The sequence below is a fragment of the Pseudonaja textilis genome, chromosome 1 (genome assembly GCF_049901715.1).
Source record: "Pseudonaja textilis isolate UNSWEBS1 chromosome 1, rPseTex1.2, whole genome shotgun sequence".
Lineage (NCBI taxonomy): Eukaryota > Metazoa > Chordata > Lepidosauria > Squamata > Elapidae > Pseudonaja > Pseudonaja textilis.
Window position 1 is genome coordinate 177,499,478 of NC_141990.1, and position 14,493 is coordinate 177,513,970.

General features: G+C 37.6%; 1 protein-coding gene across 2 annotated transcripts in view; it reads right to left on the reverse strand.

Moving 5' to 3' along the window:
• The window catches only part of MFSD6 (major facilitator superfamily domain containing 6), a 37,939-nt gene that overhangs the window by 9,336 nt on the left and 14,110 nt on the right, over nt 1–14,493 (reverse strand). For both annotated transcript variants that reach the window (XM_026696893.2, XM_087919789.1), the window contains exons 2-3: nt 7,029–8,638; nt 1,170–1,267 (exon numbers count right to left, since the gene is read on the reverse strand). In XM_026696893.2, the coding sequence (XP_026552678.1) occupies nt 1,170–1,267; nt 7,029–8,581 (1,651 nt within the window). In that variant the 5' untranslated portion in view covers nt 8,582–8,638. The remainder of the gene's footprint in view (nt 1–1,169; nt 1,268–7,028; nt 8,639–14,493) is intronic.

Below are 14,493 nucleotides of genomic sequence, written 5' to 3' on the forward strand. Positions count from 1 at the left end.
GGTGTTGCTTACAGAAACTGCCTCTCCGTTAACCCTTATTACATTCTTGGCAGGACTAGACTTCCTGTCTCTGGAACTTCTCTGGAGTTTTTTTCCCCTTCTTTGCTAGTACTTTGCTTGTGTGGAGTGACCACAGAAAAAAGTGACTTAAGACCATTTTTCACACTTACAACTGTTGCAGCATCCCCACAGTCACGAGAGGCCAGGCGAGGAGATGGGTGCCTCGATGTGAATGATGGTGAGTTGGCCACGCCCAGCCAGTCACATGACCACCAAGCTATGTCCACCCAGTCACATGACCACCAAGCCAAGCCTATCAACTAAGCCACACCCACAGAACCAGTTGTTAAAAAATTTGAATCCCACCCCTGTTTGACACCCTTGACCTTAAGTGATGGAAGAATGTTAACCCGAGTGAGGGAAAAGACTAAAGGTATTTTAAGTTTCATGGATGAAAATGCCTTATGAGCATAGCTATTCTAATCTTCTACTGGATGGGCCAATTTTGGGGGCTTTTTGGTGGACCTGATTGTTTCTCAGTTAGCAACATTTTCTTGGACTTGGAAGCTTCTGTTTCCATTGCCTGATGCGTTAATTTATAGAGCTCCGGACACATCTCAACAAGTCTTGTCTGGATCTCAGAAATTTCCACCTCTTCCCTGCCCCAAATCCATTATCAGCTATTTGGCCTTTAACTTTCACCTCAGTCGCAGAAAATGACTAATACTAACCAAAACAGAACAAAACTGGTTCTGCCTGAATGCATAGTTAATTTTAAAAAAACAATATTTTCCTTTACAATTACACAGGTAATATGATATTAACAGGCTTAAGAAATTAATACCTTCTAGGTACAGCCCTGCTAGCAACTAAGCCTTATCTGCTGCAAGTTTCATCAGGAATCCCTTGTCTGAAAGGGTGCGTTGTTGGCTTAGATCACATGGCAGAATATTATGTCCGCCAACTGTAGAAATCACTTTCTGTCATTCACCTTTTTTGCTCCACCTGCCTTAATAGAATTGTACAAAAAGGATCCCTTGGTATTAGAGTTCCTGACAAAAGCTGAAGCCCAGGTGGATTTACTATTATGCTTAGTTATGGCTCAGCAGGCATTACTTGTAGGAACCTGAATCGTAGAATTCAGACACAGAAGCACCCTGTTTTCTTACCTTGAAGGACTTCCATAGGCAGAACAGTCCAAGCATTTTCTAGATAAGAGATATAAATATAACGAGCTGTATTGCAGGCAAGACCGATATACAGGACTCTGCAAGTAAATAAGAGGAGAGATCACTGATTACTTCTGATGTGTTTTAATATTCTTACCCACATATTATCTGTATTGCTTTCAATCTGATCTACTTGAGCTTCACAACAAATGAAGATTTAAAAATATATCCAGGACTGGACACCAAGTTGTTCACAGACCCTCTTAAAATGCAGAGGGAAAATGCACAGAGATAGTAGCAGCCAAACTATTTAAACTGGACACATTTTGCCCATTCTACTCAACACATAGAACCAGTTGAAATGGCAGTTAAGGGTCCAGGCTAGAAACTAGAAGACTATTCGTTCGAGGCTTGCCCTAGGCACAAAGCCAGCTGAGAGACTTTCAGTCATTTTCTCTCAGCTCCAAGAAAGTTTCCTAGAGGTGAGAGAAGCTGAAGGGTGTAGTCCAGTCACCAAGAAACAAAAACTGAGTCAAAGGTGTGTGCACGCAAGCACACCAGTGTGTGTGTGTGTGTGTGTATACACGTGCGCACACACACACACAATCAGCAGACACCGAAGAGTATTGTTTGTTGATGGGGGAAATGGACAAGTAGGGTGGTACAGCAAGGAATGACAAGGAGTGAGAAATGATACTGCATTTCATTGCAGAATCCCACTTACCGTTCAATCTACAGGTAGTCCTCAACTTACAATCCATTTTGGGACCATTCAAAGTTACAGGAGCATTGACTTAAGACCGTTTTTCACACTTACGGGTGTTGCAGCATCTCCATGGTCATGTGATTTATATTCAGCTGCTTGACAACTGACTCACATTTATGATGGTTGCAGAGTGACGGGGTCATGTGATCCCCCTTTGCGACCTTCTGACCAGCAAAGTCAATGGGGAAGCCAGATTCATTTAACAACTGTATTTACTAATTTATCAACTCCAATGATTCAGTTAGCAAATGTGATGAGAAAAGTCATAAAATGGGGTGAAACTCACTTACCAAATTTCCCACTTAACATAAACTTTGGGCTCAATTGTGGTCCTAAGTCAATGTCTACCTGTATTTTCAGTGAAAATGTTATGCACAATAGCAGTTGCACATTTCTTTTATAGCATTTTATTATGTTTATTATCTTTTATAATATATTAGTAAGTTATTAGATGTATTTATATATATATATATATGCTGATTGCTTTAAATATTTATTGGCATTGAAATGTTAAGCTTTCCTGCTGTTCATTCTGAGTACTACTGCAGAGAAACCAGTGGGTTTCTTTTTTTTTAAAAAAAAGAATAAATATAAATCATATGCTATACTTTATTGACTCTCAAGTACAAGGTATAAATACAGTGGTAAGAATATTCAACAAATTACCAAAAATATTTCTTGGCTTATATTTAATGTAAAACTATACAAAGTAAATAGTAATAATAAAAAATGTAACTGGCAAAAAAGAGGATATTTATTGTAAATATGTCATGCCTTTATTAGAATAAGCTGTCTTTCTAAATGCATAATATTCGAAACAAATACATTTCAATGTTAACAGAGCCCATATGGATTCACTGGTATATTTAATGTCTCTGAATGTCTGAATTCCAAAATATGTTCATAATTATAAATATTTATTTTGCTGAAACTGGATATACAGTAGGGAGTCTTCCACTTATAACCACAATTGGGTCTAGAATCTTGGTCACTGAGTGAGAGTCCGTTAAACAAGACACCACATAATCATTTCATTCAATGATCACAATCTTGGTTCTCTCAGTTGCAATTAAGCAACACACAAATCATTAAGCGGAGCGTCAGAAAGATGATCTAAGCCTCCTGGCATGGTGAGGTGGGAAACCTACTTATTTATTTATTGGTATCCCGCCTTTATTATATTTACAAATAGTTCAAGGCAGTGAATGTATCCAATATATCTTCTTCCTCAGCAACAATTTTGTTCTTCCACCTTTTCCCCACAGCAACAATTCTGTGAGTTGGGCTGGCTGAGAGAGAGTAACTGGCCCAAAGTTATCTAGCTGGCTGTCATGGCTAAGGCAGGACTTGAACTCACAGTTCTTGCTTTCCAGCCTAGTGCCTTAACTAGACCAAGCTGGTTCTATCCCACATCAGTTTAACCACTCAGTACTTCTGAAAGCGGACTGCAGCCCGTGAAACATACGCAATTTAATAAAAACTCAAAAGGTATTACCAGATTCCTTTTAATTTTTGACATCATACACTAATGTAGCCCCTACAATGATCAACAACTATTATATTTAAGAAAAGTAGAAAGGGTTAAAGTATTTTGGGAAGGAAAAAATAAAGAATTTTGACCAAGCAGGTGAATGAACATGAATGAAAGTGCTACCACAGTGACAGTCACAAATAAATTAAATGCATTCAATGGAAACTGTGAAGTGTGCAACATGAGTAGGAAATAGCATTCCCATAAAACTATTTGAAATACAACACACATAAATTAAAAGAGTTAAAAAAGAATTGTTAGAAAGAGAAAAAATTCTACATACTACAACATAATTCCAAAATCATGATGGAATAGAACACAAATTCTACACTTTCTCGGACTCCAAGGAAGGCCCTTTCCATCAGCTCCCTGCTTCTCTTTCAAGGCATCAGAAGGTTTTCTTTTTCTCTTCTGCAGCTTATCACTGCACTTCTTACCAATTCATACTTCCATATAATTCCCTCTGGCTAATTCCATATAACTCACAATTTAGCAACCACAATCAATTTGGTATAACTCTAGGCTTTTCTACTTTGCTTTGCCATATACAGTATACCTTGATATTTTATCACCTCTTATTATCTTAAATTATTTTCAAGGCCTTTTTAACTCCTTCTATTTATTTATTTTTGTCAATTGCTTACAAGATAATAGGTATAAGTAAAAACATAGTTATGAATACATGGATACATATAAGAAAAATAAAAAATAAAAGAAACAATAGGACAGGAACGGTAGGCACTCCTCCTGGCTGCTGTATATTATTGCTAAAAGCTGGAAGAGCTCAATTATAGCATCAAAGACATGGCCAGGTGCTGATTGCGGAATAGATCATGAACTGCTCCTCTGCATATTGGTGGTGGTGATGGAGGAGGCGGAGGAGGTGGCGGTGGAGGAGATTTCCACAATATGATCTTGAATATATACCCACCATGATCAGGAATCATGATGAAATCCTAAGCCTCGCTGATAAAGAACCAGAGGAAGGATTAAATGTGAAAAGAGATGATCAAGAGAAGAAAGCAAACTGGATGTCAGGACAAACTATGGAAATTGCTGAGAAGAGAAGCCAAAACTAAGAAGGACAAAATAACTCAGAAAATAACTTAACAGAGATTCGGAAAGCTGTTAGAAGTAACAAGAAGTAATATTACAACATCTGCAAAGACACTGAAGAAGCACATATGGAAAAACAAGGAAATTCTTTCAAAGGAACTCTTTGGAAGCTCCAATCTCGAACTGATGTGCTAAAGGACACCAATGGATAGTCATTAACTGATTCAAAGAAAATCAAAGAAATTTGGAAGACTACTAAAACACTGCACAGTAAAAATATCAACATTTAAGATACCTTAGGCTTAGAAAGTATTTCCTTACTTATTAGAACCACTAATACTAGAAGATGAAGTTAGAGCAGCACTCTCGTCATTACTAAGTTGGAAGGCTACAGGAACTGAACCACTGAAATATGACAAGAGTCAGTCAAGGTTCTAATCAAACGAAATTCAGTAGAATTAGAGAATAATGGTGGCCAACCGATTTGAAGAAGTCAATTGATGTTCCAATACCAAGGAGATTTAATAGAATCTGTAAACTATTATACAATAGTGAAACCATAATTTTATATGTTAGCAAAATAATGGACAATCCAACACACATTAGCTACACTAAAGCTACATGGTGGGTGGGTGGGTACAGTAAAGCTACAAGGTGGGTAAAACAAGAACCCAGATTGTTGGGGGCAATATGGTGACTGTAAACTGCTTAGAGAGGGCTGTAAAGCACTGTGAAGTCTAAGTGCTATTGCTATTGCTACATGGAAAAAGAGATGTCATATGTTCAGGTTTTAGAAAAGACCCAGGAACACAAGACATTATTGCAGATGCACACTGGATAATTGAGAAAAACCAATAAAATAGAATATGTGTGTCATTGATTATAAAAAGGCCTTTGTGTCAATCATATCAAGATATAGAAAGTGATCAGAAAAATGGGAATCCCAAAACATCTCATTCTCCTCACGAGAAACACATATACAACTAAAAAAACTACAGTATGGACAGAACATGGTGAAACAGATTGGCTCCAGGCTGGCAAAGGAGTATAAACAAGGTTGTATATATTTCCCTTATTTATTCAATTTATATGGCTCAATATATATTAAGGGAAATTAGACTGGAAGAAGATAAGCATAATTTTAAAAAGGGAAGAAAAGCATCAATAATATATGCTATGCTGATGACACTTCCGTGATAGCCAAAAATGCAAAGGATCTGCAAGCCTCACTGCTATAAGTCAAAGAGTGCAGTGAAAAAATGGGAGTAAAATTAAATGTGAAGACCAAATGACAAGTAAACAAAGCAACGGTTCATTGAACAAATCAACCTAGAGTTCTCACTTGAGGCACAAATGACCAGGTTCAAATTATCCTATTTTGAACAACTTTATCCAGTAGCACTCAGGTTATGTCATCCAATAACAGTGCCCTTCACAACCTCTCTATTTTGAGAGATATTCTTAAAGTAGTTTCAAACATACATACTTACATACATACATACATACATACATACATACATAGTTATCATTAAGACTTACCAAGATCAAACGTTATTAGAATGGGGGAGGGGGGTGTAAAAAGAAACAGTTCAATTTTGATTTGAAGCAGCTTGAGTAACGATCCAGCCCCTGAAAGAAACCTATTCCAACTGAAACACCAGTTCAGGGGGTTAACTACTAGAACACTCCCTGCATGGCTGAATCAGCATGATCAGGAGAAGAAATGGAACGCCCAAGGGTGCTGACCTAGAATCTGGTTGACCATGAGTTGTAGTTTTCTCTTGGGCATAGAAATCTAACTTCTTAGCCCAACCCACCTCACAAAGTTGTTATGAGGGAAAATAGGAGGAACATTGTGTACACTGCCTTAGATTTACAGAAAATGAAGGAGTTTACTTTAATAAACAACTCCTTAAAATAATAATTAGGACCCAGATTTTGGGGGGCAATATGCTGACTCTGTAAACCACTTAGAGAGGGCTGTAAAGCACTGTAAAGCTCTGTATATAAGACTAAGTACTATTGCTATTGCTACGGCACAAATTTAAAAAGTGATATTTTACTTGAACTGTAATGGATAAGATACTGAAGTCTTCCATTAACTTACTAGGTACAGCAGCATTAGGTAAGAGTCTTTCCATATCTCATTCTCATCTGAGACATACAGGAATTAAAATTTTGAGAATTAAAGTTTACAGCCAGAATAAAATACAGAAATTGTTTTGAATTACTGAAAGTGATTTATAAAGGATGGCTCTATAGTTTTACACTTCTTGGAATGGCTAATTTTGCAGATCCATTACTTATTGTAAGAAATAATTGTTTAGCTTACATGAACAGTACATGAAAATATAGTTCTTTGTTCTGTACTTGTTCGGCGTATGACACCAAGCAGAACGTTTATGTATCCTAATGTATAAAAACATGCAAATTGCAAAAAAAAAAAGCACCTGGGTTCCCACACAGTATTGCCTATTGCTGTTGCATGCTTATAGCTTTTGCTTACCTGATGTGACCAATCAGCTCAATCAGTTTGTGGCTGAAGAAATACGCCGTCAGTTCAGAGATGTGACTTAAAACAGAGCAAACTCCAAAGAGTGTGGTGGTGCCATTCAGATCTTGCAGGTGCCAATAAAGGAAGGTGAACACAAAGCCGTATCCAAAACCCATAAACCATGCCACAAACAGAACTGAGCCATACTGGATACTGCAGAGCAGCTTAATCAAGTGCCAAAAATTAAAAGACTGGGACTGGCTTGTATCACTCTGAGTGTCATGGGAGGAATCTGTGGAGGAGTTTCTGTCCACACGGGAATCCTCCGGTTCTGTGCTTTGAGTTTCCTCTTGCTTGTAGTGATTATACCGGAATCTGAACTGGGTGGCCACAATCAAAGAGAGTGTCATCAAGACTCCAAAGACTATGAAAACGATCCTATAGTTCTTGTAGTCTGGAGCCTTACACCCTTGACCTTCAATGAGCACATCAATATGGGTAGAGTCAATGCCAATGCCCACCGACAGCATGGCCAGACCCCAGCCCAGAGATCCCCACATTCGTTGTAGCCCATAACGGTCCCGGTGTTTGCCAAGATACTGCAGAGTCACAGTGTCTACTATAGTGACTGAGGAGGCACTGAAAAACTCTCCCACAATCACAACAAGGAGAATGAGCAAGAAGATCGCTTCAACCTCCTCATGATCATATAAAAGAGCAAAATGGGCAGGAGGGGCTGATTTTGTGGTGACTGTAGGTGATGGCGTTGTGTAGCTGGTGTTTCCCAACAGACCCGCAGTAACAATACCTTTTGGAGTGCTGACAACAGTTGCACCCTTTTCTTCTTTTAAAGCACGCTTCCTAGCTCCATTTTGAATAGTTGGAGAAAAGGTAGTTTTAGAATTTGTGGACAAAGCTGAGCTCAGAGTTGGTAAGTTGTAAGTCAGCGAATCTCTTTTCCCTCGACTCTTTGTTATCGTACTTCCCAGAGTGGGAATGACAGAAGAAATGGAGATATTTTGCGGGGATGCTGTTACAAGGTGACTGGCATTGGTAGGGGGAACGTGGATAGGTTTCTTTATTGTACACCTTAAGGTTGCTGGTTTAACAAATCCAATTCCCAAGTTAAACAGCACCCAGCATAAAAGGGAGAAGAGAAGAACAACTTTCCCCTTTTTAAAGCGATCTGCTACCACTCCCCAGAACGGAGCACTGCAAAATTCAATGAAGTATCTAATCCCTACTAGGAGTCCACTCTGGCTGGGAGTCATGCCTAGTTGTTTGTAGTATACAGGAAGCAATGGGTACAAGGAACCATAAGCAGCATAAAAGAAAAAATAAAAAACTTTTGAGATCAAGAGATCATTATTCACTTTCACGCAGTGTCTTTCAAGCCAATCAAGCTCTTCGTCTGGAATAGTAGTGGTCTCTGTTGAAGGAGTATCACTTTGGGTTTGGAGGTCTTGCTCCTTGGGAATCTCACTGAAAGGATCAGAAAGCACATATTTTCTCTTCTGCTCTTCTTCATCATCAGTTAAGATGGCTACTTTATCATTAGTCGCCATGATTTCACCGTAAGCATGAGATATACATGCGATTCTCCAGACTTCAGTTCAAGGAGCCTGTAGATACAGAAAAAACAGCAGTTAATAGGATAGTACTTAAATATTTGGGGGGAAGAATGCTGTCATTCCAAAGAATAAAATATTTCACTTCTCACATATATAAGATCTGAATTAATCTGAGAACAGTATCACTCCTAGAGCTCCATGATCTTATGTGATTTCCAGAGTTCTTTTTGGCTGAGCCGCTTAACTTTCAACTTAGCTGATCCTCCACCAGAAGAAATATTGTGAAGATATTAATGTAGAGTTTCCTTCAAAAATGTATGGTAGATAGCATCATATCATTAGGAATTCCCTCCTTGCCTCACTGCTGGAATTTCTCTAGTTCAGTCTCCTTGAGTTTAGCTATTATGTGCCTTGCTGTCCTTCCCTTTTCTGTTGTTTCTGTTGACTATTTTTCCCCCATTTCCACATATAGTGGCTGGCATGCAGAAACAAAAGCACCACTAGGAGTATCTCTTTTTGCTTTTCCCATTGACCAGCTGAAAGGGGCACTAGTCTACACATAGGTAGCCGTATGAGGAGATATGGGGTGGGGGGCAAATGCCAACAAAACTATGGAAAACAGAAAGCAAGGGGTAGTTGCAAAGGTAAGCATTGAACATGAACTCATTCACCCAATTGCTTCTTGAAGCCAAATAGTAGCAGTAAATAATCAGCATCTTAGATTAGCTATCATAGTTTTCTAATAACAAACCCTTGTAATATGTAAAACATGCAATCTCTTAATAAAATTTAGCTTAGCTTTACAAAACATTAATTCTATTTATTTCCTGTACCAACAGTACCTTATATCTTCTTAATCAAAACAGAATTATATGCAGGCATATGTTTAAAGGAGCAGAGAATCGGGAGTGAAAATGGAGTGGAAATGGGAATGACCATAAAGCAAGTTATTTAAAAATGGTCAGGAACATTGGAAATAATCTGAATCATATCTCAAATCATCTGCTCATTTGATAGAAAGTGAACAGCCAGCCCCCTGACCCAGAACCAAAGAACCTTTCATAAATTTATTCTTATTTTAAAATGTTTGGTCACTTTGTGGACAAATGGTGCTTTAGACAAAAAGAGCATCCCTTTTCTTGGTTCAGCAAAAGCACATATAGAAACAAACACAAATCTCTATTATCACAAAACCAGTTCAAACAATTTGACATTCCAAAAATAGCTGTATTACCCCATAAGGCTTTGTGCAAAAATAAGTTAATTCATATTCTTAAATGACCACGTAAGCTGTTTCTCAATGAAACTGATCTTTGTTGTTCCTTAATGTCCCCTGCTAATTTTAGAATATTATCATTCCTAATATCAGATTTATGGTGATGCTGTTGAAGAGAATTGTGCACAGACTAATTCATCAAACATAAATTACAAACTGATATTACTGAGACTATTTTAGCAGTTCCCATATAACCATTTGGAAGGATACAAATAATTATTTCAGCAGACATTTTACCTTGCAGCTATATAAGAGGATGGAGGGCTCTCTTTTTAGTGCTTGGGGGGAGAATACAGTTGAGGTTATTATTCATAATCTACTAGGAGTTATAAATTATATGACATATTACACTATGCTATGGTGAATGAGGCACACACAAATTCCTTTTTAGATTACACTTATATTTTAGGCACTAAACCATCTTCCTCACTCTTGGACCACAGCATGTACAATTCTTAGATAACATGGTGATATCGACTCACTAAACAATTATGGAGTTCTTTTTAAATAATTCATAAGACTGCAGTGATCAATCATCTGTGTCAAAATGTTAGGCTGATGTTTTTTAAAGCATTTATTAGCACCACAAAAAACCTTATTTCAGCCAGAAACAATTTTAATAATTATACCAGTCACAAAAGTAAATTAATTATTGCTGTAATTATTTATTTTTAAAATATTAGGAATATTGCAATAAAGATGTCTGATTCACTGGAAAAACATTTTAAGGTAACACTACCTCCTACATTTTGAAAACAAAACAATAATGCTTAGTCAATAATGACTATTATTATTATGACCCACAAAAGGTTATGTAAAGGTTAATTTATTCATCTGTAAAAGAACAAAGCTTATATCAGCTGCTACTTATGCAACAAACTTCCTGGGCTTTTTGATCACAGAAAAACCTAAGTGGTCACCTAACTGGTCTATAGAAAATTAAACAATAGATCATTTAAACCATAATTTAAGCTAAAAAGTATTAGAAAACTGGGTTTATTTTTATAAACTGGTTTTATTTTTCACTGGTATTCATTATTCAGGTCACATTTTTTCTGATTCTTTTTATTTATTATTTTTTCATATTTTTTATTATTTTTTCAGATTCTTCTGATTTATTCTTTTTATTTTTCTAATTATCCATCCTAGCTATTGTTGATAAAGGACTAGCTTTCTACATATGCTGCAATATGGAACTATAAAAGAAAGACACATTTTCAGATGCTTGTCTACAGACATGTTGACTCCAATTAATGATGGATGCTGCTCAGAGATAAAGAAAATGATGGTATTTAGCAGAAAAGCATTTAGCATTTGGTGCTTGAATAGACCTCCAGCTTACACTTTAGTGCCATTATGGACATCAGAGGAAGAATACTTGCTGTTAAACCATGTGATGTGGACTTGAAATTAACCCCATCACTTAGCTGAAGAGAAGGGAATAAATCTAGGCTGAAAGACATTCACCATTAGCACTCCCATTAGGGAGAGCTGGATTGCATCAAGAGAGCCACGTGAATCTCAGGAGGCAGTTCACGTAGGAGCCTCTCTCTTTCTTAGAAATGTATGTATGTATGTATGTATGTATTTATTTATTTATTTTTGTCAATTGCTTACAAGATAATAGGTATAAGTAAAAACATAGTTATGAATATGTGGATACATATACGAAAAATAAAAAATAAAAGAAACAATAGGACAGGGATGGTAGGCACGTTGGTGCACTTATGCACGCCCCCTACAGACCTCTTAGGAAAGGTCAATAGTAGACAGTCTAAGGCAGGGGTCCCCAACCACCGGTCCCCGGACCGGTACCGGTCCGTGGAACAATTTCTACCAGGCCGCCGGTTTGCTGGGCGCCGCCATCTTGTTTTGATGAAAAAGTGCTTCCGGTGAGCTTTTCCGGGTAGAAAGCAGCGTTTGGGTGCTGAAAGAATCCTCGTGCCTTAGTTTCATCAAGGGGGGGGGCGGCTTCGAACAAAACTAAGGCACGAGGGTTCTTTCAGCACCCAAGGCAAGGCGAGCCAAGCGACCGTCCCAAAGCCGTCGCGAAGCCCATCGACACAGGTACAAAGGAGGAGTTGAAGGTGGCGGGGAGAAGCGGGGGACGGCTGGCTGGCCGGTCGCTCGGCTCGCCTTGCCATGCATGCTGATGCCGGTACCGGGCCACGGATGATTTTGTGATGCCGGTACCGGGCCGCAGCACAAAAAAGGTTGGGGACCACTGGTCTAAGGTTAAAGTTTTTGGGGTTTGGGGAAGAAACCACAGAGTCATGTAGAATATTCCAGACACTGACTGTTACTGAAGTCGTATTTCCTGCAATCAAGTTTGGTGCGGTTTATCTTTAGTTTGTATCTATTTAGTGCTCTTATATTGTTTTGGTTGAAGCTGAAGTATTCATTCACAGGTAGGACATTGCAATGTATGATTTTATAAACTATACTTAGATCGGACCAAAGGCGGCATAGTTCTAGGTTTTCTAGGTCTAGAATTTCGAGTCTGGTGGCATAAGATTTCTGTTTCAAATTATGGGATGCAATTGGCTCAGCCAGTAATAATGCATTTAATCCCCCTGGTGCCTCACTTTTCTAGTTTGTCATTGCATGGCAGTAGGTTCATGATTTCTCCATGGGGAATGAAAGAGAGGAGCCAGGTGGCTGACACAACTATTGATTTCAAAGTATGCGCCTCCACTATTGCGTTTCATCACAATTACCAAACCCCTTCTATTTCAGTCACTGGAAAGTTCCCTAAAGGCATCCTTTCTATTTGCCTACTAAAACCAACTTAACTGGTTGGAGCTTTAATGAAAGCAGGAAGGGATCTTACATAACCTAAGTGTAAAAACAGTAAAGGTAATCCTTGATTTACAACAATTCACCTAGAGACCATTCAAAGTTACAACAACATTGCAAAAAGTGACTTATGACCATTTTTCACACTTACAAACATTGATTCACTTAACAACTGTGGCAAGAAATGTAAAATGAGGCTAAATTCACTTAACAAATATCTTACTTAACAGATTTTGGGCTCAGTAGTGGTTATAAGTTAGGGAGCAAGTGAATTGAAAGAAGAAAAAAAACAAGAAAAGAGAAGTCTGCAAATGTGGAATCTTCTTACATCAGCATAACTCTGTCCGTGAAATTACCATAAGTCCAGATCAACCTGAAGGAGGCTTTATGATTTCTCATTGAACAAATTGTAAGAAGAAAGCTAGATTAGTTTAAGGTAGTTTTCATAACCTTATTTCCTTTTAATAAAATGTGTTGGTTTGAAAAAAACTCATAGATTCCCCTTTGGTTTTTTATTATTTCTGTAGTTGTCTCAGATTTTTCTACATAATGAAGAAGGGAGGAAGGAAGAAAGGATGGAAGGATGGAAGGAAGGAAGGAAGGAAGGAAGGAAGGAAGGAAGGAAGGAAGGAAGGAAGGAAAGAAAGAAAGAAAGAAAGAAAGAAAGAAAGAAAGAAAGAAAGAAAGAAAGAAAGAAAGAAAGAAAGAAAGAAACCTTTTTTTCCTCAGTAAAATTTTGTGAAGATAAGTATAAACAACTAAATGTACAGTGAAAAATATAAACTTCTACACATGAAAGTCTTCAATTGACACTAATAAACCATTAAACAGTAAGATTAGCTAAATGAAGGCTGGGAGGAGGGAAGATTGATAAAAATACACAAGATGGTTTATTTGCTCATAAAGAAGAGGAAACATACACTGGGGGGAGGCATATGTTTCAGAAAAGGCACTACTAAAACCCTTCAGTTGAGTACAATAATTCCTTTGACCAGACTTCAAAGGTTAAAAAAAAATACAGAATAATGGGTAGCATCCCTTTATTCATTTAGAACAAAAAACAGCTAGCTTGAGATTTCCATTTTTTAGATAGGCCACCAGCCATAAAACAGCCACTTATCAAAAAGCAAACTCTTACTCTTTGCCATCATCCTTTTAAATCTGTTTCCTAAATGGTTCTATTTTTATTTAAAAAAAGAAAATAGAAAAACAGCATCATCCTTGCTTCACAAAATATCTGGAACATTTACACATTGAAGCAAGACAATCAGTAGAGAATTGTATCATAGACAATTACAGCATTTCCCTAAGCCACCCATCAAAAGAGGGGCCCCAAAATTACATTTTCAGAAAATTGACTCCCCCCCCCCACCTTTGCACATATCCTATCTCAAATCAGTGGGGATTGCTAGGAGCAACCTTTGGGCCTTGGGTTAGCATGGTCTTTGGTACACATGACAACTCTGCCCGCCCCCCCCCAATGTTGCAGTTATTATTTGATTTTTTTAATGACCTGATGACCAATAGAAAACTCACCTGTATATGAAATCAGACCATACCATTTTATGAGTTCAAAAGGAAGGGGGTTAGCTACAAAACAATGTGCATACATACCAAATATTAAATATCTATGCCTGTTAAGTGATATAATTCTATTTCTCTGATTTATTGTGATTTGAATCTTCTGTAATCATGGAAGACATACCTTTTAATATAAACAGCATTGTTTGTAAAGGTATTAACAATTTATTAAGAACAAAATCTCTAATTAAAAGGTAGACAATCATTTGTTGTAAATTGTTTAGATATTATTTGTGATACATTATTAGAGGAA